Source organism: Oxyura jamaicensis, chromosome 3, assembly GCF_011077185.1.
Source record: "Oxyura jamaicensis isolate SHBP4307 breed ruddy duck chromosome 3, BPBGC_Ojam_1.0, whole genome shotgun sequence".
Lineage (NCBI taxonomy): Eukaryota > Metazoa > Chordata > Aves > Anseriformes > Anatidae > Oxyura > Oxyura jamaicensis.
The window spans coordinates 15,494,407-15,517,046 of record NC_048895.1 but is presented as its reverse complement, the minus strand read 5'-3'; the positions used below and the strand labels follow the sequence as shown (position 1 = coordinate 15,517,046).

Sequence of the window (22,640 nt, the reverse complement as noted above, 5' to 3'; positions counted from 1 at the left end):
ATTTGGGCAAACCCAGCCCTGGCTGCTCCCCAAGGATAGGTGGTGGCATAGGGCATGGGGCTTCTGGCCCTCAAGCCTTCCCTGCTCAGAGGCACAACGTAAGGTGTCGTGCATGTCGCAGCACGGTGGTACCTTTGTTCCTTTGCTTCTGGGGGAAACTTTAGGTCACAAAAATTAACAGGGACAAAAAGAGGCTGGGACTGGGCTGTGTAGAGGAGCGTTTTCAGGCTTTTCTCTGAAACATCCTGGAAGAGACAGCAGCGAGGATTGAAGTGCCCTACTTACTCCTAGCTCAGCAATGATTTGTGATGCTGGGGAGATTTGGTAAAATTGCCTTAGTTACCTTCTTCAAAACCTGCTGCCTGACCAGGAGAAAAGCACATGCACTTATGCTGATTTTTGTTCTCTTAAAAAGCCCTAAGGCGTTCTTTTGTTCTCGGTGAACCTCAAAGGAAGCTTGACATGGATGTAGTCCTGGGCGAGGAACACGCTCTGATTTGGGGGAAGCAGAGGCAAATGGTTCATCCGCAGCGGTGCATTCCTGCTCTGTTGCAAGAGCTCGTCTGTCCGCGGCTGGGGAGCTGCCTCGCACGCCGAAAGCCTCGCCGGAGGTGGCAGAGGCTGCTGGCGCCGCCTCAGCCAAGGAGAAGCTGAGGAAAGGATTTCAGCTGCCACCCCCACCGTGCGCCAGCGTTTCCTGCCCCCGAAGAGCAAAGCTCCTGTGCAGCAGGCAGGTGTTGCCCGCCTGGGGGCCCACGGCCGGCTGGTGTGTGTGACGAGGTGCCACGCAGAAGCCTTGAAGGCTCTCTGGTGGCCCTGTCCCCAAAAGCGTCCCCAGAGCCAGGGCCCGTCGCTAGCGGGAGTCGAGGCCCCCCCGCTGCGGCAGCAGAATGTCGTGCAGAGAATAATCTTGGCGATCGGGCTAAATGACCTGGCGGGTCTTCTTTGTCTGTAATTCATCTAATTCTGCGATGAGATGAGTGTAATAACTGCATTTCCTGCTCCAGTAGTTTAGTCCATATGCAATCATTTAAATAAACCCACGAGGTCAGATCCGCGCATATCCGAAGAGCTGACACTCCAGGCTTCGCTGTGAAGGTTTCTCTCGGTACAGGATTGCTGAGCCTCGCTCCCCTTCCCCCCGTAAACGTACTTGCAAATAAAAAGGGAAATTCGTTGTAAGAACCTCGGCGTGCTAGGCTTGTGTTCCCAGCCACGGCACTGCACCGGCCAGGAAGCTCAAAATTTGGGAATTTAACGCAGGACCTGGAGCTTGTCCACTCTGTGCGGACAGGTGGGACCGTACGCTTAACACGTGCCCGAGGGAAATGTGCTGCCGAGTGCGTGTGTGGCGGCTGGGGTAAGCGAGGAGGGGACCGGGCGGCCAGTCTGCCCATGGCGCCTGGCCAGGGAGGGGGTGGGGGAGCAAAGAGCAGACGTGGAGCTTTGCTGGCTTCATCAGTGCCTTCTCCTTCCTTTCAGATATATGTTGGGGAAAGGAGGAAAGCGGAAGTTTGACGAGCATGAAGATGGGTTGGAAGGCAAAGTGGTGTCTCCTACTGACGGTCCCTCTAAGGTGTCTTACACCTTACAGCGTCAGACTATCTTCAACATTTCCCTTATGAAACTTTATAACCACAGGCCATTAACCGAGCCGAGCTTGCAAAAGACAGTTTTAATTAACAACATGTTGAGGCGAATCCAGGAAGAACTCAAACAAGAAGGCAGCTTGAGGCCTGTGTTTGTGACTGCTTCGCAGCCCGCCGACCCTCTCAGCGACAACTTCCGTGAGGCCCAGCCGGCGTTCAGCCATCTCGCCTCCCAGCCCCTGCTCCCCACTGACTTCGTAAGCACTACGCCCCTGGAGTCTTGCCTCACCCCGGCCTCTTTGCTCGAGGACGACACTTTTTGCACTTCCCCGACTGTCCAGCACGATGGTCCGACGAAACTACCACCTCCTGTTCTCCAACCAGTCAAGGACAGCTTCTCCTCAGCCTTGGACGAAATCGAGGAGCTTTGTCCCGCACCTACCTCCGCAGAGGCAGTAGCAGTAGCAGCCGACACAGCCGCCGCCGACTCGAAAGACCACCCCAGCGAGTCCAGCGTTCAAAAGCCCGAGGGCGTCGCGGAGAGCAGAACGGCCGAATCCAAACTCATGGACTCGCTGCCCGGCAACTTCGAGATCACGACTTCCACAGGTTTCCTCACAGACTTGACCCTGGATGACATTCTGTTCGCTGACATTGACACGTCCATGTATGATTTTGACCCCTGCACGTCTGCCACGGGGGCTGCCTCCAAAATGGCTCCCGTCTCAGCAGATGAGCTCCTAAAAACGCTCGCGCCATACAGCAGTCAACCAGTAACTCCAAATCAGCCTTTCAAAATGGACCTCACAGAACTGGATCACATCATGGAGGTGCTTGTTGGGTCTTAAAATATAGAAATATAGCAACTCTCTCTCTCTTTTTTTTTTTTTAATTTTAATTTTAAGTACCAGTATATACACTTGGTAGTATTTCCATAGTCCCTCCCGCCCCCGATTCACAGCACTGTGCATGCGTCCTTGCTTGCCTTTTTTGAAAAGAAAAGGATCACACTAGTTTTTGCTTCAAGCAGAGTTGGAGTGCCTTCATCCATGTATGACCACTTCTAATGTATTTTTTTTAAAGTGGTTCCTCAAGGAAGACCGAATATCCTGGTATAGGAAAGAATATGTATTGTAGACAATGTTATGTTATTACAAAAAAAATTGTAAAAGCTAAGCACAAGGATTATGTTTGGGAAAGCTGTAAATTGCATGTGCATATTTGTCTATTTTTTCTATAAGTTTTATTGCAAGAGGTAAAAAAAATTATTATTTAGATAATCTCAATACCATTTTAGCCCTGTATAGGTTGACTTAGCAATTCAGCCTTTTGGAGGCATTAACCTGCTCCTCTTTAAGTGTTGCATTTACATGGCTGTTTAGAAACTGCTGCCCAAATTTATTTTATATTTTTGTACAGATTCTGCAGTTTATGATATTGTTTTTTCTAAAAACAAATGCTGTTTATACACACAAAAAATAGCTATTTTGATAGGATTTGCTCACATAGTTCCTGCATAATTCAGATGTACAAGAACCACTTGTACTTTTATACAGAGTTGTAATGTTTTATATGTGTATGGTGCAAAGAGAAAATTGGATCAAATAAGCCTGCAGTTGGTTTCCCTGAATGCAAACAAACAAACAACAAAAAAAGTGCTTTAAGAAAGGGCTGGGAGCTGCTCCTGTAGGAGTTTCACAAGTGTTTGCTCCCTGCTGTACCCACTGCGCACTACTGTGATTCCCGAAACTCAGAGCCATGTCCTTTTCCAACACGTACGCGAAGCAGTCGGCAGGAAACAGTTGTGGAACCCAGAGGAGCTGAACGCGGTGGCGGTGCAGCCCCTCCTCGCCTGCGGCCCCGGGAGCAATCTGGAGGGGGACCACGCCTGCTGCTCGCCAGGAGCATCCCTCCCGCGGCCATCGTCCTGACCGGCAGGCAGAAGACTGGCGTCGAAGCGTCCACGTGCCCTTTCTTGGAGCATTTCTCCTCCCCTCGCCCCACCTCACTGTGCTAAGTGCTGAAAAAGGCAACTTCAGTATTACTGCAGTGAAGCTCATCTCTTACCTGCACTGGATGGACTTGCTTTAATATCCATTGCCGCTGAAACTGGAGCCAGTCGCGTTACATCACTTGGCATCTCGTATAGGGTTGGTTTCTTGTATCAACTGTGTTACCTGCTTTACACTTTATAGACCTGTTTTACAACGAATATACAGACACAGCTTTCTATGCATGGTCCCGTTCCCCGTAACACCTGAGAAGTCTTCTCATTACTGCACCAATAGCATTTTTTAAGTTCATTGTGGTGTACATTTAATTTAAAAACAAAACGTTTGCAATGTATCATGCCTATTGCTGAAGTTGCTATGGCATTTTAGTTTTCCAATGGTACTTTAGCTGTTGAGCGCCGGTTACAACCTATATTGTTGACATGCCTATGGCTTCTTTAGGAATAACTTTTATATTTATTTAAGAAATTTTAAATTATGTTTTACGTCATTTGGCAATATTCAGTCAATTCTGCTCCCTTCTTGTCATGGATGAAATTGGGTCTTGTCTGCCTTTGAAGGAGGCAGCCTTTTATAAATTGGCACTTTAAAGCAGGCCATATATATTTATTAGTGTATAGATAGATAGATATAACATAGATATGCACACAGACAGAGTATAAAAGCAGATGCATTTTGCAATGAAGGAACTCCTAATCGAAACGAAACACGTTGCGTACAATTACGAAAGGCTTCTGGAGCCCAGCTCCCGCCAGGGTGAGGTGTGGGGCTGGGGGACAACTGGGCGCGGGGGTGGGTTTTGCTTTGTTTGCCAAGCCACACTCAGTGATGCTGATGGCGCTGCAGTCATTTCCTTACACGGGCTAAAAGTTACCGCTTCCAACAGAAACCTACCGACCGAGCGCAGCGCAGGGCCCGGGGGTGGGGATCCCCCCGCACCGCACGTGCTAACAGCTGGACCTCGCTCAGCCGCAGGCCTGTAGGGAAGCAGCCCCACTGGGCTCTGTGCCGCTTGTAACTGGAGAAACTGGGAAAACATTGGCCGTGCGGCGCGGGGTCTGTTTGCACAAACCTGTAGGCACGCAGGAGCGCCCACGATGTCACACGGAAACTTGGTAAGCACTTGTGTTACCGTGGTCAGAAACCGATTTACAGCATGCTGGGTGGGGCTGCCCTTTTTATCTTTTTAGTTTTTGGAGGGGAGGGTTATTTATGCAAACAACTACCACATGTTAGGCAAAAGTTCACATAAATGCCATTTTTGGAGCCACGCGCTGTTGTTGAAGCGTGGCTTGCTGCATCGGTGTAGCCACAGGAGAGACGAGATGAGCTCTAAGTCCATTTACCACTCAGAAGACAACGTCTGTGTATCCTTGGTGCTGAAGCGCAGGCCGTGCCGTGGGGGCCTGGCGGCGATCCGGTGGGACACCAACACAGAGAGGTTCTGGTCCTGTGGGCAGCCGCCGCGGGCCACAGAGAGAAAAAGGTCTCAGCGGTGCCACTCGCCCCGTGGTCCTCACCGCAGGCGCACACGGGGGCTTCTCTGAGACCTCCACCAGGGATGGATTTCGACATTAATGTGCAATGAAGTGACAAGATGGGAGCAGAATAAAAGAGCTTTGGATTTGAAGTGATTTTTTTTTTTTGTTTTTCATAAATTATTTATTCTTTTTTTCCTTCTGTAAATATATTTATTTTATTGTGAAGCTAACAACATCTGGATTGTAACATGTACAGAATGTATGGTAGGAATGTATTCTCTTGTAGGAATGTAAATCTGTATGAAAAAGGGTATGGGAGCCAGATTCAGAGAACATGAATTGAGTTCCAGTCAGGATATGCATGGTTCACATGACATTTTTTCCCCCCACCACCGCTCTTTTTCTAATATGGGTCTGGTTGTTTGAAATATGCAAAAGGGGTACGGGTGGGGGACAGTTTTCTGTTCAAAACGAGTCCTGGTCAGCCTCCTACCCTCCTACCCTGGCAGCCTCTCGGTCTGCGAGGGGAGCCAGCAGCAAGCTCAATCACCTCCAGCATGCTGGTCCAGAAAAGATTGGCAGAGGCGGCGTTCAGCACATCCCCGCTGGGTGACGGAGGCTGCGGGACGTTACCTCCAGCCCCAGGAGACGCAACCGAGCAGACCGAGCCTCTTGCCAGAAGGTAAGGACAGCGAAAGCACGCGGCCGAGTCCAGCTGCCCGCAGTGCTGCGCCCCAGCCAGCCCGTCCTGAGGGACTGGTCCCAGTTCAGGGCCCCAGCAGCACCGGTCCCTGGCCAGCCCCCATGGGATGGGGCAGCCTGAGAGGCAAGAAAAGGTGGTTGAGCAGCGTAACGCTTAAACTAAAAGCATCAAGCCGGCACCTTCCTTGCAGCCACCTAGGGAAGCAAGACCATAAAGCCACTGGCTGAAGCAATCACTGTAAGAATAAATTTGGACTTTGCGAGAGGTAATGCGTGGGTTTTTTTTTTTGCCCCCCCCCTCACTGCTGTGTGGTAATAGCCTGGATTGTTTCAAACCAATGTTATGAATCCAAAGTTTACACTTTTATCACAATTAAATTGAGTAAATTGTAATGGGTCCTGTCTGACAAACGGTTTAATCGACTCCGGCGTATTGTGAACTTTGCGTTGTTGTTACAGGGTTTATTTGGTTGTTTTGTTTTTCCCCACCCCTCAGGTTTCAATATCCTGCTTCTGTGCAAGTTGCTTTCAGTGCTTCTATTAATTAACGAGACTGAACATTTTTCAAGAAATTAGTTCCTTTTAAGCACTTTTTCTTTTCCTGAAAATAAGCCTAATGCAAGTTCTGGAACCTCTTTAAAAACACAAATTGCAGACAAAAATCCCAACCTCAACTCCCATCTAGTTCTGAGCGTAATCCATACTAGCGCCTGTAAAGGCCAAGATTCCGGAAAAGGTGTAAATAGTGTGACATGTTCCGTGCATGGTTGTTTGAACAGGGCTTGTTATTGTCAAAAAAAGAAAAAAAAAAAAAAAAGAAAAAAAAAAAAGAAAAAAGGCTGTATTTCCCCTCCCCCCTCCCACAGACCTTAGAGCTGTGCCTTTTCTATGCAATATTACAGACATATACATCTGAAACCAGATTACTGTATTCACATGTAGGTATGGGCTGTAATCAAAACCAATTGGACAAATGTACATGGAAATGAGCAGTCTTACTTTTGTAGTTTTATATTATACAATAAACGATTAAAATAAATTCCGGCTTCTTTCTTTCCCTCTGCGGACGGGGCAGGGCTGCGGGAGGGGGGAGGTGATGGGGGACGTGGGAGGGACCAGCCCCGTGCCTCCTTCCAGGACTGGACAAAAGACACCGTGTGCGACAGCGTGCAGCGAGGGAGCTGGATCGGGTCACTTGTAACACACACACTGCACTTAGTTCAGAGCATTAAACCCCAGCAGGAAGCATCCGATACCTTCATCCAGTGCTTCTTCGCCAGCGGTGCCCTCTTCCCCCCGCAGGTACTGGTACTTGGTTCCAGGGGCAGCAGCGGGGAGGCCTGGCCCTGCCTTTGGCTCAGGCATTTTGAGGCACCGAAGCAGCGAGCGCAGCCCAGGAGCAGGGTTGGGGCTGGCCCCAGCGCGCAGCCAGTGAGTCACCCCCCTCCCGCCCCCGCTGCACGCACTGCGCGGCCTCCACCACCCGCGGAAAACTGCTCCATTTTGGATGGTACAGAGAACCAAAACCAGACAGAAAAGCAGCGAGCTTCCCCCGGCCCGACGTGCCGCACATGGCAGCTCAGCTGCAGCGAACCGGCTCACGTTACCGGGGCGGCCGCCAGCAGCGGCAGCACGGGGCACACGCAGCCACCGCGCTGCGCACCAGCTGCTGCTCGGGGACAAATGGCTGCGGGGACACGGGGCACGTGAAATGCACAGAAAGGAGAAGTGTAGGAATTAAAGCCAGCCCGGGGATTGAATTTCTGCCTGCTCAGCAAGCACCGCGCTCTAAGGGGTGAAACACACCCAAGGCTAGAGCGCAAATGTGCTCCCCAGTGTCCCCGCTCCTGTCCAGGGTACAGGGCACCTTCCCTTGCACTGACAGCTTACTGGCTGCCACCGCAACACGTGTGGCTATCAGCCTGGCGCAGGACACGCGGGGATGCCCCCACTGCATCGCCAAAGCTGCTCCGGGTTCGTTGCCACCTACCTTCCCAGAGCTACCTCCCTGCCTTGCTCCCGCGTGGCTGCTTCAGCAGAGCGAGGCGATGCCTCTGGCACAAAACACCAAGGCCGCCGCAGGCCCCCTTACCCCTTCCTTACCGCCTGGTTTCCCACCTGCCCTGCACCATCCAGCTTCCAGCTCAGCGAGGGGAAGCTCTGGGCTTTTCGGGTGGGTTACACGGGGAGGAGCGGGTGACCTGCGCCTCCCTTTAGTGTCTGCCCCTGGCCGAGGGGCCCCCAGTGCAGCCACCACAGAACTCCCCGCGGGAGAAAGCAGGACCGGGGTTTGGCACACTGAAACGCGGTGTCTGCTGGCCGCGTCCGGGTCCCTTCACCCACGTGCCTATGCCTCAGGAGCAGGGTTTCCAGGCGGAGGACCCACCACGGCGGCTCCTCATAGGCCTGTGTTGCATTGGAACCTCCAAGAGCGATGGCCTGGAGCTGCTCAGACCAGGAGCTGCAGCCGCCCAGGCCCGCACTCAGTTCTGTGCTGCTCAGTAACTCCGCGAGCCCACGCAGATCCCTGATGGCGGCAGATGAGCCCCTCTCCAGGCCCAAATTACTGGAAGACTGGAGGAGCTGGAGCCAGGCTCCCACCAGCCTCACCCAGGTATGCACCACGGGGCAGAAACACCTTCAGCGTGGCACCAAGAGGCCCCCACGTCCCACCAGGCTCCTGGGGCCTGCACCAGGAGGGATAACACTCCTGCCTCTAACCCCGGGCCCGGAGGGAAGCACAGCCTGGACTGCGTGCAGCTTGTACTCACCGGAGAAACCACAGAAGGGAAAAGCCACTGGGGAAAAACCCCTCAGCCACGGGCAGCGCTTCAGAGAGCTCCTCTGCCTCCATCACTGGTGGTTGCGGGCTCCTCTCTGCCTCGTCCTCGTGCGCATCGTCTGCCTCCTCTCCAGGCAGCTCCCTCCTTCCCAGCTCCTCTCCCTTTTTGAAAAAACTGCCTTAGCAACTGGCAGCAGGCCAGCAGGAGCTTGGGTTTTCCCTCCCGCTCCCACCCTCCTCCAAATAACCGTGTGGCCAGGGAGGGGGAAGGAGCCGTGAGACCTCCAGGCTGTGGCACCAGCGGGCTGGGCACAGCAGCCCTCTTCCAAACCCCGTCCTCGGGGACTGACACTGGGGTACGCCAGGTGCTCAGGCTCACAGGCAGTGAGGATTTTTCTGCTCACCCCAGCACACACACATCCCAAAAACCCTGCCGATTCCTCCCCAGACATCTCCAGTCTGCAGCATCTGCCAGGGCAAGGCACATCACAAATTGCGGCAGAAAGAACAGCTTTCAGATCACCCATTTCTGCAAGGATTTCCTTCCATTCTTCCCTGCCACCACGGTCCTGCTCTGTCCACCTCACACTGCTCTCCCCTGACCATTTCCCCCCTGGTGTTTCCTCTCTCCCCACACTCACCGGGCTTCCTCCCCTCACTTCTCTCCCTTCCACTGCTTGGCCTTCAGCCTCCGGTACTTGCTGCCTTCACGTCTCCCTTCCCAGCGCGGGCTGGGATGACATGGAATGAATTTTGTGCCTGTGCCAAGCCCTGCATTTTTTAGAGGAGGGGAAAAAAAAAAAAAAAGCCACGAAACCCTGAAGTTCGCTAGAGGACAATACCCACTTCCAGACGGCCGTTTTTAAGCACAGCCCTCAGCGGGGCTGGGAGCGAGGCAGAAGGCCGGTGGAGGCTGCCAGGTCTCGCTGGTGAGGGTGGTGGCATCGGCCCACGCGAGGAGGCTGCTTCTGCTGCTCTGAATGGGACTACGGGTCACTTTGGTCACTGGCTGCCCCCAGCTAACACAGACAGACAAGCTACAGCTCTGATTTCAGGGCTGAGGACCACCTTTCCTCAGGGACAGTGTGTGTGCCCCGTAGCTCCAGTTCCGTGGTTCTGTTTCGATGAGCCCCCCACCTCCTGTGGGGCTGCGAGCAGAGCTCAGCACACCACCTCCACTCAGCCAGCGCTGCAGGTGACTCCCCAGGCACTGCAAGTAAAGCAACCAAAAAAAAAAAAAGAAATTCACCTCTGCCACTCATACTGGGTTACTGAAAAGCCTCGACTCGATGGCTCAGGGGTCACCAGGACACCCAGAGTTACTGGCAGGAAGGAGCGTGCTCACAGCTTGTCCAACCCTGCTGCACGACTGGGCAGTGCCCGCTGCCTTGCGGGGGCTCCTGGGACAGCGGCGATGCAGAACGACAACTTGCACATCCATAAAAAAAAATGTGAGCTGCTGGCAGACGCTGCAGGAACAAAGCAGGGGCCAGAATATGTCCAGTGAATCACCCGCTGGGGGTTGGTTCAACCAGTTTCAAGTCCCACACCCGAGAGCAGAGCCACCCCAAGACTGTGTAATCCCGGGCGAAGGGGTGGGGGAGAAAGGGAGAGAAACGTGCCAGGCAGGAGGGACGGCTCTCTGGCGTGGCCCTGGGGATGAGCTCGGAGAGGCAGCAAGTCCCAGCTCGCTGCCAGAACCTTATTCCTGCCTCCCCTCCCACACCCCGTGCTCCCGCTGCGACCTCCCTGCTGGCGCGGCCGCCTGGCAGCTGCTCCCTCCAGGCAGGAGCTGGCACCCACAGACCCGAGGGAGCCTCAAAAACAGGTCCCTGCAGGGCGTGGAGGCACAGGGGGTGAAAGGAGAGAGACCAGGGAAGGAGAAGGGCTCAAGGGGAGCAGGACTCACTGAACTGACGTGTCCTTAGGGAGGAAAAACTGACCTGTCTACAGTCCGTGGGCTGCTCCATGAGGGTAGTGAGTCTGCATGGCTCTGACTGACTCTGCTGCACGCCTCGACCTAAGCCAGGGTCAGTGCTCCAAAGGCAGGGATAAAAAAAATACTAACAGTAAGGAGAAAGGTCCCTCTGCGGTCAGGGTGAGCCCAGAGACATCCTGGTTGCTGCTTGCATGCGATCGTCGTTTGCAGCTGGGCATGGAAACGCACCCCGGTACGCGCCGGGTAGGACAGCGGTATGGGGGTAAAGCTGCAGCCTCAGGAGCATTTAGCACCCTGAGCTCGTTTTGTGGAGTTTGTTGTGCTGCTCTAAATGCTAGGCCTTCACCTGAGGTGCAGAAAGACGGAAGTTGATGAACAGCGGGAACAAAACTTTTGGTGCAACTCCTTCCTCTCCAGCAGGACTCGCAGACTGTACCAGGCAAGTCAGACTGGCAGTTTTGGTTACTGGGTGTCTCTGTTGTGCAGGAACTGAACTAAGGTTGTGTTTTTCCCCCCCATCAGCTTCAGTAAAAGCAGTCAATCTGGCCTGGTGGTTCCAGCACGCCCTGTGCCACCTGCAGACATCTTTCTATAGAAGGAAAACGTGCCCTGCTGAAAAGGGTTAAAACAATCTGTTTAAATAGCTTCACGTTATATACAATTTATCACCCGGAGCAACCATAGGAAAAGCACATTTTCAAGTGTGGTTTCTGACTGTGGTTAACCCTGAAATTGAGGACTTTATCTTTTCTTGATTACTACGCCAATCTTTCGGAACAAAGCTGAGCTGCGACCCGCTCCTTCGACGCAGCTCCTGACGCGACGCCTTTTCCTAGCGTGCCGCCGTCTCCAAAGAGCTTAACGTGTGCCTTCTGCAAACACAGGTCCTGCACGGCAGCCAGCAGAGTTAATACCTGCCACGCAACGAGAAGAAAAAGTCAGCAACACAGTTTGCAAAGCGTTGCCTCCTCGTTAACCCGCGGGAGAAAAAACCAGGCGCTCACTGATGGTTCACTATCTCACGCAACCCCGAGAAGCGTAATAATTCCCCCAACATCTAAATGGGGGCCTCAGCAGCAGCTGCACTACGTAAACAGTCACCGGGGTGCTCCGAAGTTGCTCTTGGTATATGGTACATAAAGCTGGGCGAATAACTGATTTTTCGGTTCGCTGGCAATCCTGAAAAAAAGTCAGGAAAAAAAAATTCACTTAGGGCTGACTGAAACAAACGGCTCGGCTTTGACTTCAGCCCTTCACAAGAAGTTTGCTCAGAAGATCATTCAAAACGAAGAATTGCTTCAGAGGGAAGAATCACAAAGCCTTTCGTTTTGAAAATGCTGAAAGAAAATATATTTTTTTCCTTTTCTCTTCAGAAGGAAAGCTTGGCAAATCAAAACAATTCATAAAATGTTTTAGTTTTGCCAAAATTTGCCCCCTTTTTTTTAAATTTTACTAGAAGAACGCCAGCCGGAGATTTTACCCAGCTCCAGTACAACCAATTTACACCTATAATAACTTAAACAGAGACATCAGTAATTCTGATGAAATGTGGGCTTAAAAAAAAAAATAAAAATAAAATAAAGTGTCACAGCCACTGCACAAATGTCCCGAAACTGAAACCCAGAAGAAAGTAAGCTAAAAACCGCTAAGCTCTTCTTGGCTTGGCAGGAGAATCTTATTAGGTCTCTGAATCGTATAGCCACAGATCTGGGACGCTGTAAAAGTTAAATTAGCCTTACTTCTTATTAGCAAGGCAAGAATGGAAGCAGGAGATTATGATACAGCAACTGCTGTTGTGAGCCAATTTTTTCGGCCTGTTGCTGCTTTTCTCGTGTAGACCAACAATTAGCGGGCATTCTCGCTGCTCTCGTAAAAGCCGGGTTATTTTTAACCTCTGGATGTGGGTTTCTGACCCTCTAAGGCAGTTCACGGGTCCAATGCCGTGCCACGGCGCGATTTTCGTGATGTTCCCCGATCCGTTTCGTTGTCAGCCCCTGCTCATTTGTCACCCGGCGCTCTGCAGTCGCATCCACCTCCGCGGCAGGCGTGTGCAAGAGCCAGGGCAGCAAGGAGTTAAGCCCCTGGGTCTGAGGATGCAAAGAAAAGGCATCCATATGCACTTGCAGAAAGCCTCACCCCCCTCCAGCCGTGCCTGGGCTGTTGTTGGGATGTTTAATACAGGCTGCTGGACGCCGCGAGCCCTTCAATGGGGACACACGGGCTGGCCTGCTGGGACGGGGAGCGGCGCTCTTCGTTTAGGACCAAGGAAATAGATTGGGTTTATCCATGGCTTTGTTCTCGCCCCGTGTTTTCATTCAAAATGTGATTGCTGAGCATGCCAGGGAAGAAGGGAGGGTAAGGCCATGCGTTTTTCAAACTGCTGTATTTTTAAATGAACCCAGGCTTCAACACAGCCTGCCTAATTTGCAGCTCCCAGGCATCCCACCAAACTCCTCAGGAGACAGGGCAGAAAGCAAAGAGCAGGTATTTCAGACGTCAAACCCAATCCAGCTTTGAAAACAGTTAAAAAAAAGAGTTTTTTTTTTCCTGTTTTATAAACACACAAGGATGGGCAGCAGCAGTTTGCTGGAAATTGTTTTAACAGCTTGCTGCTGCTCCGAACCCAGAGGTGTGCCTTGCACTCAGCTGCACAGGAGAACGTGTGGTGCTGTCCTGCTGGCAGTGGCCTCTCCCCAGAGCTCAGGGTCCCCTCAGAGGGACTTGGGAGCAGGCGGTCCCTGCGTGTCATGCTGAGTACCTCCGCAGATGAACATCGCAGGTAGACAACGGCGAAGACTGTAAGGAAAAACGATGCCATGGCCTCAGCCTGAGGGAAATGAAATGGGAGAGAAGGAGAGAAATCCTTGGAAAAACAAACAAACAAACAAAAAAAAATGCAGTGGAACTTGGAATATCTCAAATCACAGCTATGCTCTGAAACCAAACCCTCCGAAGTACTATTTAATGAGCCAGTACCTTCATTTCTCACGAGAGGATGGGTTCATCTGAATACTGGAGTCCCTAAATAGCACTGCTAGCAGTTCTTTTTATTATTATTATTATTTTTCAATAGCACCTTTAATCCCCAAACAGCTGGCTTCCGGCCTACAGAGGCACAGCGGGGTTAGAGGCGGGCAGCTGGGCTGCAGGGCACCCCTGGCCTGTTAGGGAAAACGAGGTGCTTCCAGCAGGTGAGGCTCGCAGGGCTGCCCTGGCTTGTCAGCCCTCAGCCCTGCTGCAGAACAGCTCGCTGGCAGCAGGGAGAGATGAGCTGTCTCCAACCACGCCTCTAAGTCTAAGGCTGCTGCTGCTCTGCATGAAAGGAGCTGGAAATCCCTCCGTGGCGGGGTGCCGCTTTTAACCCTGAACGTCCAGGGTGGAAGCCCAGGGAGCTGTGAGGGGAAGCTCCAGGTCTAGGTCACCACAGCTAGCACCAGCCTGTCTCTCGGATGGAGGAGGGGGGATCTCATCCCTGCCCCTGTTAGTTTACAGCCCCCACACGATATCTGGGGTCTGCACAGCATCTTGCTACCCGAGTTAAATGAAAGAATAAAGAAATAAATAAATTAAATAAATAAAGAATAAAGAAGCTGGGTTCAGCACCGAGGGATCCTGCACACCAGGATCTCTGTGGTCCTTGGGCTGTGTTCCAGGAGGAGAGAGGCGCTGCTGGGGCTCCCAGCACACTTGCTCTTTACTTTAAGAAAAGCTCAGTTATTTCTTGGAGAACTCCAGGCCTTGGGAGTAACAACTGCTGAACCCTGACAGGTGAAACCTACAGGAAATGTGATGTGGTGTCACTGGTTTTCCTCTCGGTGAAGGACAAAGGCCTGAGGTTCTGTGAGTGCCCCAAACCACATCTCAGCACAGGAGAGGCCCATCTCCCACGTGCTGCCAAACCCCGAGCTGGGCACGTACGAGATGCCTTTGTACCAGACTCCAACACCAGCCTAAGAGCACCTGGTACCTCGCAGAACCGCTGCAGAGCTAATCATAGATACCTGTCTCTGTGCCTATCATTTGGTGTCTGCCTATAACCATATACAACTACAAATGATCATTATAGAAAAAATATCAGCTCCTCACAAACTCTAAACAGGGAAAATGGTCCGGGAAGCATAAATTATGCAAACAAAAGCAAATGCAAAAGCCCCATTTAGACACTGAAATTGAAGTGTTTAGCTAGAAAAGCCAGTCTTGAATTTATCAGCCTCTTCTTTGCACTGCCCTGAAGAAGTAGGAAGCAATCACATGGTGGCTGCAGAGTTTCTTTCTTGACTGTGGCATCTGAGACACCTCTCCTGGCAGGGAAAGGGCAGCTGTGGTCTGTGAGCTGCACTTCTGCAGCCGCAACAGCGGCAGCAGGAGCGTCTTTTCCTCCCCGCTCTCTAGTTAATAAGGACTTCCCACGCGTTGAGTTTGTTTTACAGGAGAAAAGGCCTACCTCTGCCTTGTTTTCCTCTTTTCCAGAGGCAGCTGTATTTTGGGGAGCCTACAGCAGCAGCGGGGTCTTCGGGGCTCTGTCAGGCAGGAGAGCAAAGCACGCTGGATTGAAAGTGGAGCACGAACTCCCTTGTGATCCTGCCAGAGTTCCCTTGTCCGCCTCTACCTGTTTGGGTTGCTGAGAAGAAACCAGAGCCTATTATCAGGCCTGCTTCTTTGTCAGGTGCTTCTTTGATGTAAATTCAGCCATGATCAAATATGCTGATCACAGCAAAGAGCCAAGGAGTAACAAACATGTAAGCTGCACGGTGACCTGCGGAGATTAGAGCAGCCAGGGCTGTAGACTTACCGGGAAGATTAAACGCAAACGAGCTAAGAAGTGCTGGGAGAAGTACCTGGGGAGACAAAAATATGCAACACAGACAGAAAATTAGAGAATGAGGCAGACCAAAGGCTGAGCAGACCCTACCAGTACATAAATCAAAGTCCTCTTCGCCCCCTGCCCCCCAACACTTTAGCTTTACCCTAATGCTTCTGCTCCCAAAGTCACTGCTAGGCTCGCTGTAAGGAAACAGAGAGAAAAACCTCTTGGTGCATCTCAGTGCACTACGATCTGCAGTGACAATTGCAGAACCAAATCAGCAGAGAAAAAAATAGGCTTGTTTTCTTTTTTCATTTTAAAGAAAAAAAAATAAAGAAAAAAAATCTGGAGAGCTGCAAATAGGAGTTCCTTGCAATCAGAATTGCCCTGATGACCTCAGCATCTGCATGACTCACCTGTGCAGCCTCCCCCCCACCTTACAGAGGGGGCACATGGGCTAAGGAACTGTTTAGGGTTCCTCACATGCCTGATGCTGTTCTAATACCCCGCAAATATGTCCCTGCCCGCAGCACAGCAGCAGAGATTTCTTTGAAATTCAGAGAGTGGGGCTACTCTTCTGAAGACGGAGCTATTTAGCTTGGGGCAGCATAGGAGAGCACGACGTTACTTCATCCTTCACCTATCACCACTGGTGATGGCATCACCCTGCAAGCTCGCAGATTTGAGCACCGATGCTGATTTAGGGACCACTTACCAGTATGCCTGGTTACAGATGAGTACAAGACACCCAAATTCATTAGAAAACAACAAAGCACCTGAGAAAAAGTACTTGTCTACTAACCAACCTTTCTGCAGCTACATGAGATCTGCTGCCTTGCCAGCAACATATTTACCTTTCACATCCCATGGCTGCAGACAATACTTGCTGTATCCCTCAAAACAAACGAGATTCTCTGGCAGCAACACTGGGAAACGTGTAAAATTCTTCCTGCAAACGTGCTCAAATCCTCCTTGCCACAGCATACCGCTGCTCTTCCACTGCCACTTGTAAACCCAGGCAGTGACATCACATTCACACTTGCAAAACAAGGGTAAATTCTTAACCCTTCTGATCAGAAGTAGCAGAATAAGATCAAGATGCCAGAGAGGCAGATTTCTGCACACAAGGCCCATTATTTGCTAATGAGATTTCAGCTGCGATGCTCCCCACTCATGTCTTTGAGATCAAAACACGTTTCAGAGATCAGACCACTCCGAAACAGGTTGACAGCAAGTCCTGAACCATCTCCCCTCGTGCTGGAAGTGCTATTAGGCTGGCGTGAGCCACGCTACATGGTGTCCAGTAGTGCCTGGTGCTAGGGAGAGTCTAGCTTAAGCATGCCTCAGTCCAGTTCTGATCTGTTTATCCCGTGGGGAAACAGTAGCTTAACAGAGCCACCATCCACACAAAGCTTGCAGAAAAACTGCTGGTCCCTACGTGCAGGACCAGAGCCATGCAGCACTGCCCATGCAGGTCAAGGCAGCCGTGGTCCTAAATGCACCTGAGAGGTGTTTAGCACCCACCCTGCTCACCTTCTTAAAACCTGTTCAACTCCGAGGTTTGACCTGAGAAGGGCTCAGCTGGAAAATCCACATCTCCTACATCCACTCTGATCTTCAGTGGAGGTGGCTTTCATGAAGAGGAGGGAATTCAAACACACCCTCTGCAAAACGTCGCTAGTTTTCTGGGAGAGGACAACCTCTTGAGCCAGCAGGGTCCTCCCGTGGGCAGCATGAATGAAACACTAGGAAAAGAAGGAGCCTGTGCCAGCTGCAGTGGTCCTACAAGCTGGAAAGGCCTGAACTCCCTACCTCTTTGGTCCTGGACCGGGGAGAATTGGCTCAGGCTGCCTGCTGAATGAAAGAGCAGCTTTCCTAATGACTGAGCTCACACCGCCAGCCTGCTAAGGAGCTGCATTGATTTGAAACCTAAAGGACAGCTGTTTGTTCCTCCCTTTCCACCCTGCTTCCCCCTCCCTGGCCAAAAGAGGAGTAAAGTTGCCAGAACAGGCTTCATATAGGTGGACAAAGCAAGAGAGAGGGTAATAAAAAAACAACACACACAAAAAAAAAACACACACACACAAAACAACCCACAGCAGAAAAGGAGGGAAAATTGTACCCTTAAAAGCACAAAGCATCCATACAACCGCTCACTTTGCCATTGTCAGAGCAAGGCAGCCTTGTCCAAGAGAAAGCGGAGTAACCTGCAATAGTCCTAACAGCTGCAAAACACCCGCTGCCAGCTGCATGTTGATTTTTAACTCGCTTCGGCATTAACGAAGTGACAAAAGGCTTTAGTGCTGCTAATGAAAACGCAGTCCCAGCACTCAGTAAAGCAACACAGCCGTGAAAAAAAGCCCTTCTTGCTAGAGTTCTTGTGCAAACAGGTTTCAAGGCCAAGTCACTGAGATTTGGACAAAACATTTGAGATTTGGGGCTGGGGAGGGTGACAAAAGGGAGAGTTTGAAGGTGCATGTTGGGGATGTTTCATGTCTTTGAACCCATCTCCAAAACAGACAAGCTTTTATATTTGTGGTATGACTCCTTGGGTTTAACAACCACAGCACAATCCAAAAATGCCTTACGGACCCCTGAGCCAACCTTTACATTTTTGAAGGAGTCTGTTAGATGCTTTCCACTCCACTCGACTCCTGTGTAATCTCCCAGCACTCTTCTCCAGAAGACTGCTGTGAAAAGCTGAAAGGCCTTCGGAAGAGATCCAGCAAAACTTGTTGACTCATTTTCTGTAAGCTCCTTGGATTGATGCACATAGAGGAGTAAGAAAAGTGTCAGCCCAGCTACCTGGGGAGTGTCTGCGTACCACTGTCAGCATTCACTTGCTCTTTCCAGTGCAGTCTCCTCACACCCTTCTTTTCTCCAGCTAAAAAGGACCTGAAAAACCAGCTCCAACCACAGCAAAACTTACAATTCAGTCGGTATCAAAGCTCTGCAGACCTGAATGGGGTGGCCAGAGGAGAAACTAGAACAGACACTAGACAGAACAACCCTGCAATGCCCAGGCACATGTCTTCCGTAGGTCCCACTGTCCATCACCCTGCCCCTCTGGCCATACAGCTGCCCACTGGCTTTGGAAAGGCAAGCTAGAATGACTTTGGGCGGCCGGCGCAGCAGGATTGCCTTCCCTGGCCCCGGATCACCATGGCCAAGAGATACCGCTACCCCGAGCAATAGTAGGGCAGATCCTAACATGTTTTTTTTTTTGAGATTTATACAAACAGACCACGGTTACCAATTAGAAACATCACTGGGACTAGTGCTGGAGAAGCCCATTTGCCTGTTTGCCACTAGAGCTGGCCTCTGTTACAGGTAAATCCCTCTAAGAAGGCACTGTAACAATGCCACCAAGAGTGGTGGAGGTGTGGAGGGTCCTGCTCTCACCAAGATATGAGTCTACAAAGCTTACCCCTCTGCAAAGCTAAGCCAGCTCTGCTGCTGCAGTCCTCTAGGATGGAGCTGAACACCACAATGGTCTTTGGGGTTTGCACCACAGCAAGGTTTGCGGTGCTCTCTGCATTACAAGGCCCCAGTTACCTGAGGTTCGCTGGACAAGTCCTTCTCCTACAAGGCATCCTCCTGAAGGCCAGTCAGCAGATTAAGGTCTGATCCAAAGCACTCGCTTTTCTCCCCTCGTGTAACACCAGTCTGAAGACCAGATCAGATGAGACAACACTTCCTGCCATTTATAAGATTGAGGCTGTCTTGATAACCACACCTGGCTTCAGTAGCTGCCCTCGCTGCAGTTCTCCGCTCTCTGAAGGAAACAAACAGTGAGTGTTTTATCGCTTAAAGATTTAGAGACAATGGAGACACATTTCACTGGAAAAGCTGAGACAAAGGCAGGGCTGCTGAGCAGGGCTGAAACTGCCCCTCTGCTCTCCTCCTTCCCCATTTAATAACTTCAGTGCTTGCAGTTCAGGAGGCAAGGCTCACGTGACAACAACAATCCCGGTAGGAAACCTACGTGTATTCTGAAGGGATTTGCTTGCTAGACCTGGAGCAAACCAAGCAAACGCTTGCAGCATGGGACTCTGCGCATGTGTACTCACAAACCCCTGCTGGTCCAGCCCTCGAGGGTAAGGAAGGCTCAGTCACCGCAGCTGAACTGCCAGCATCAGCACAGGTGGAGCAGGTTAGCAGCAAATTGCCCCCTTTGTCTCAAATAGGAAGGACACAGGCGGCAGCCCAGCAGAGCACCTTAAGGTACACAGGCCAGAAGGGCCAGCTTCCTTTTCGTGCCTCAAGTTTGGTTTTCCACACGTGTACGTACTCTAAACATACACATCTCTGCCAAAAGGATCATTAAGCTCGTGAAAAAACATGCCAAAAGGATCACTCAGTCCGTGTAACCAAACATTCAAAAGTATCTGTGGTACCTTAATTTGACTCTACTTGGAATTAGTCTCATTGTTTTGTTTCCTACAGGACCATGGCCTCTGCCATTTTTAAGGGAAGTATTTTTTTTGTCCCCTGCACATTCTACAAGTAGCCCCAAGCCTTATTTAAGGCACACAACCCAATTCCTACATGAAGTACAGTATTAGGAACCTCTAGGGGTACTTGCCTTAACATTAGGTGAGCGGGGTCCTCACAACATCAGAGGATCTGCAGAGGAAGATTCAGAGCCCCTAGCCTAGGAAAATATCTCTCGTCGGTGACCATGCAACAAATCCAGCTGCAAGACAACGAGCCTTTGAGGTACTTCTGACACCTTCATCAGCCAAGTGCTTCCCAGCCATCCCCGGCAAACTACAAAGATGAGCGTGGCATATCAAACAGAGCTGATCTCCACAGCCCTGCTGTAAAGCAGAGATAACACATCTGACAAGTTTGGGAACAGGACGACAAGATTAAAACAAGGGCTCCAGCAGTTTCAGGTACTTAGCACACGCACCTAACTCCTGCCCTTAATGTATATAAAACGAGCAAAGCGAACAGCTTCAGCTACCTCCAGGAGCAATTAGCATTTCTGCGCAGCCCATTCAGGCAATTCATGCTGGGCACCAAATGACAGAAACGTTTAAGTGAAAAAAAAGAAGACAAAAAAAAAAACAAACCTCCTGCAAAAACCAGCCGGCATGGGCAGCCTCTTCAAGCCAGGAGTGTATCACCACCCCACCATGCCTGCTCCATAGTTTCCACACAACACCGTCCTTCCTCGTAAGCTGTGCGAAGCATGGGCCCTGCAGAGGAGGGTTTCACTACGCTGATTCAGAAAATAAATCTGTGCAGGGCACGAGGCAAGCACCCAGCGAGGACAGTACAATATGCCAGCAGTGACGGTCACGTTGCAGGTGCGTGACAGGACAGAAGCCGCAACTCCAAATCCCGGCAGCTGAGCTGAAGTTTTGGAGGATGAGATTTTATACCTACAGTGCAGACTTATAACATGCTTTCTTATTTAAAAGGAATTTCTAAAAGAAGGTCTTCTAACATCTGGACTTATATCAGTGTTAAAACATGCATAAGCAGCTGCATTTAAACCCTCATGTCTGCAGGCCAGCTCTCTACCAAAAATAATTAATAGCAACAGCAGGCTGTTGCAACGCACGTAACTTACACTCACCCAGTGGCTTTGACACATTTGCTCTGCAGTGTGGCAGTAATACAGAGACTTGGGCCTCTGAGGCTCAATTCCAGATTTTGGAGAAAAGCAGCCAGTGGGCACAGTGTGTGTGCCTGTAATCCATCCTAGGCTTTCTCTCCTCTCCAAATGCCCCTGCTCCTCATGCTTGTATCCAGCTTTCTCCACCACCTGCTCTTCCTATAGCTATCTCAGCTGCCGACATCGAGCTTCACCATCTGATTTCCCCTACTCAGAGATTCTCCCGAGCCTTATGTTTTCTTCCAGCTCCTCCTCAACCTGCCTCCAGCCCTCTGAATTTGAATGAGGTGCTTCTCCCCCTTTCCTTTCACGCTCCTGGTTCACCTAAGGGAGCACACCAGGCTGCTCGCTGCCTTTAACATCTGTGCTCTTCAGCACAGAAGCCAGATTATGAAAAACACCTCTGCTTTTGTAGCAGACACTCCTAGAAACTGCTACACAATTACTAGATGCCGTATGCTACCATAAACTATACTCAAGAGTATTTTGCAACTATCCTGTTTGAAGATTGCTGAAATACATACAGAGGGGCAGAACTGGAGCAGAAGAGTTGCACCCGGAGGGAAGCAGTCGGGCCGAGGCTGACTCACCTGTTAATATACACAGAGCTAAGTCTCCCTCGTATCCTGCAAAAATCCTTGGCTATTCAGCCGAAGTGTAGTGGTCCTGCAGTCCAACGAAAAACAGCAGTGACACAGGGATACCACGTAAAATTACACCCAACGATCCAACGTGATGAAGGGTTAACTTCCGCGCACACCAATTGCGTTTGAGGGCATCTCTGCGTGTTACTTGGCAGCTTTATTCTGGGGCTCCTGAAATGAATCTGTCAGGCTAATGGTATTCTGAGGAGGGCTTAACATTTCAAGTGCCGCGGGAAGCACGGCACTGCTAGCACCTGCAGCAGGTGGTAGCGCTCCCAATAAGTCAGCGGCGAACCAGCGAGTGTCAGTGCGCAGTCTTTTGGCTAACACAAGCAGAGCTCAGCTCTTCTTAGCAGTCATTCAGGCTCCCGCAGCTCGCTTCACAGTGGGAGCTTTGGACTTGGCTTTATGGCCACGTTCCAGCCCTGGCGGTTGCATGCTAACCAAGTGCCCTTTGCTGCTTCTGTTGGACGAGCACAGAAGCGCCTCGCTCTGAAACGACGCCGTTTCTCAAGCGAATGGGATGCCCATTGACACGCCTGATGACAACGCACAGCAACACGTATCTGCAAAAAGGACCAACTACCGCCGTGCCCATAAATGTGCTGGCAAGATTGAACCAGATAAGGCACGCCGCACCAGTGGGAACAGCATGCAAGGGCACCCCCATGTAGCTGGATCCGCCAGACGAAACTTTCTGCCTAAGAACAAAGCCGCCCTTACAGGACAGGAGAGAGGCAGAAGCGTCTGTCCGTCCATCCCATAATTGACAAGGGAGGAAGGGGATTGAGGTGACAAAAATAAACACTACCTTTTTTCAGGCATGCAGTATCCATCTCCGACGGCTGATTTTAGGTGGAAGATCGATGTCTTTCAGCAGAGGGAAGGTCTGTGGGATGTAGCTTTTATTTTTCATTTTTGGCAGAAAACAACACAAAAACCCCATAAACGCACTCTAGGCAGTGCCAGGCTTCCCACAGCGTCAGATTGGTCCATCAGTCACACCCGAGATCGCCTCTTCCCCCTGCCATTCCTTCCCCCTCCCCCAGTTACAGCAGGCC

At 51.0% G+C, this 22,640-nt stretch overlaps 1 protein-coding gene and 1 long non-coding RNA gene across 3 annotated transcripts in view; one reads left to right on the top strand and one right to left on the bottom strand.

Annotated features, from left to right (window-relative positions):
* SERTAD2 (SERTA domain containing 2) overlaps positions 1-4,470 on the top strand; it is a 78,918-nt gene extending 74,448 nt beyond the window's left edge. For both annotated transcript variants that reach the window (XM_035321387.1, XM_035321386.1), the window contains exon 2: positions 1,483-4,470. In XM_035321387.1, the coding sequence (XP_035177278.1) occupies positions 1,487-2,437 (951 nt within the window). In that variant the 5' untranslated portion in view covers positions 1,483-1,486 and the 3' untranslated portion in view covers positions 2,438-4,470. The remainder of the gene's footprint in view (positions 1-1,482) is intronic.
* A 5,556-nt stretch (positions 4,471-10,026) lies between these two features.
* LOC118163392 lies at positions 10,027-19,422 on the bottom strand. Its single transcript, XR_004749020.1, has 5 exons — positions 18,579-19,422; positions 17,920-18,267; positions 14,950-16,347; positions 11,510-11,684; positions 10,027-11,419 (listed from the first exon to the last, which is right to left on the bottom strand). It is a non-coding gene; the product is annotated as an uncharacterized LOC118163392 (long non-coding RNA).
* Between the last annotated feature and the right edge of the window lie 3,218 nt (positions 19,423-22,640).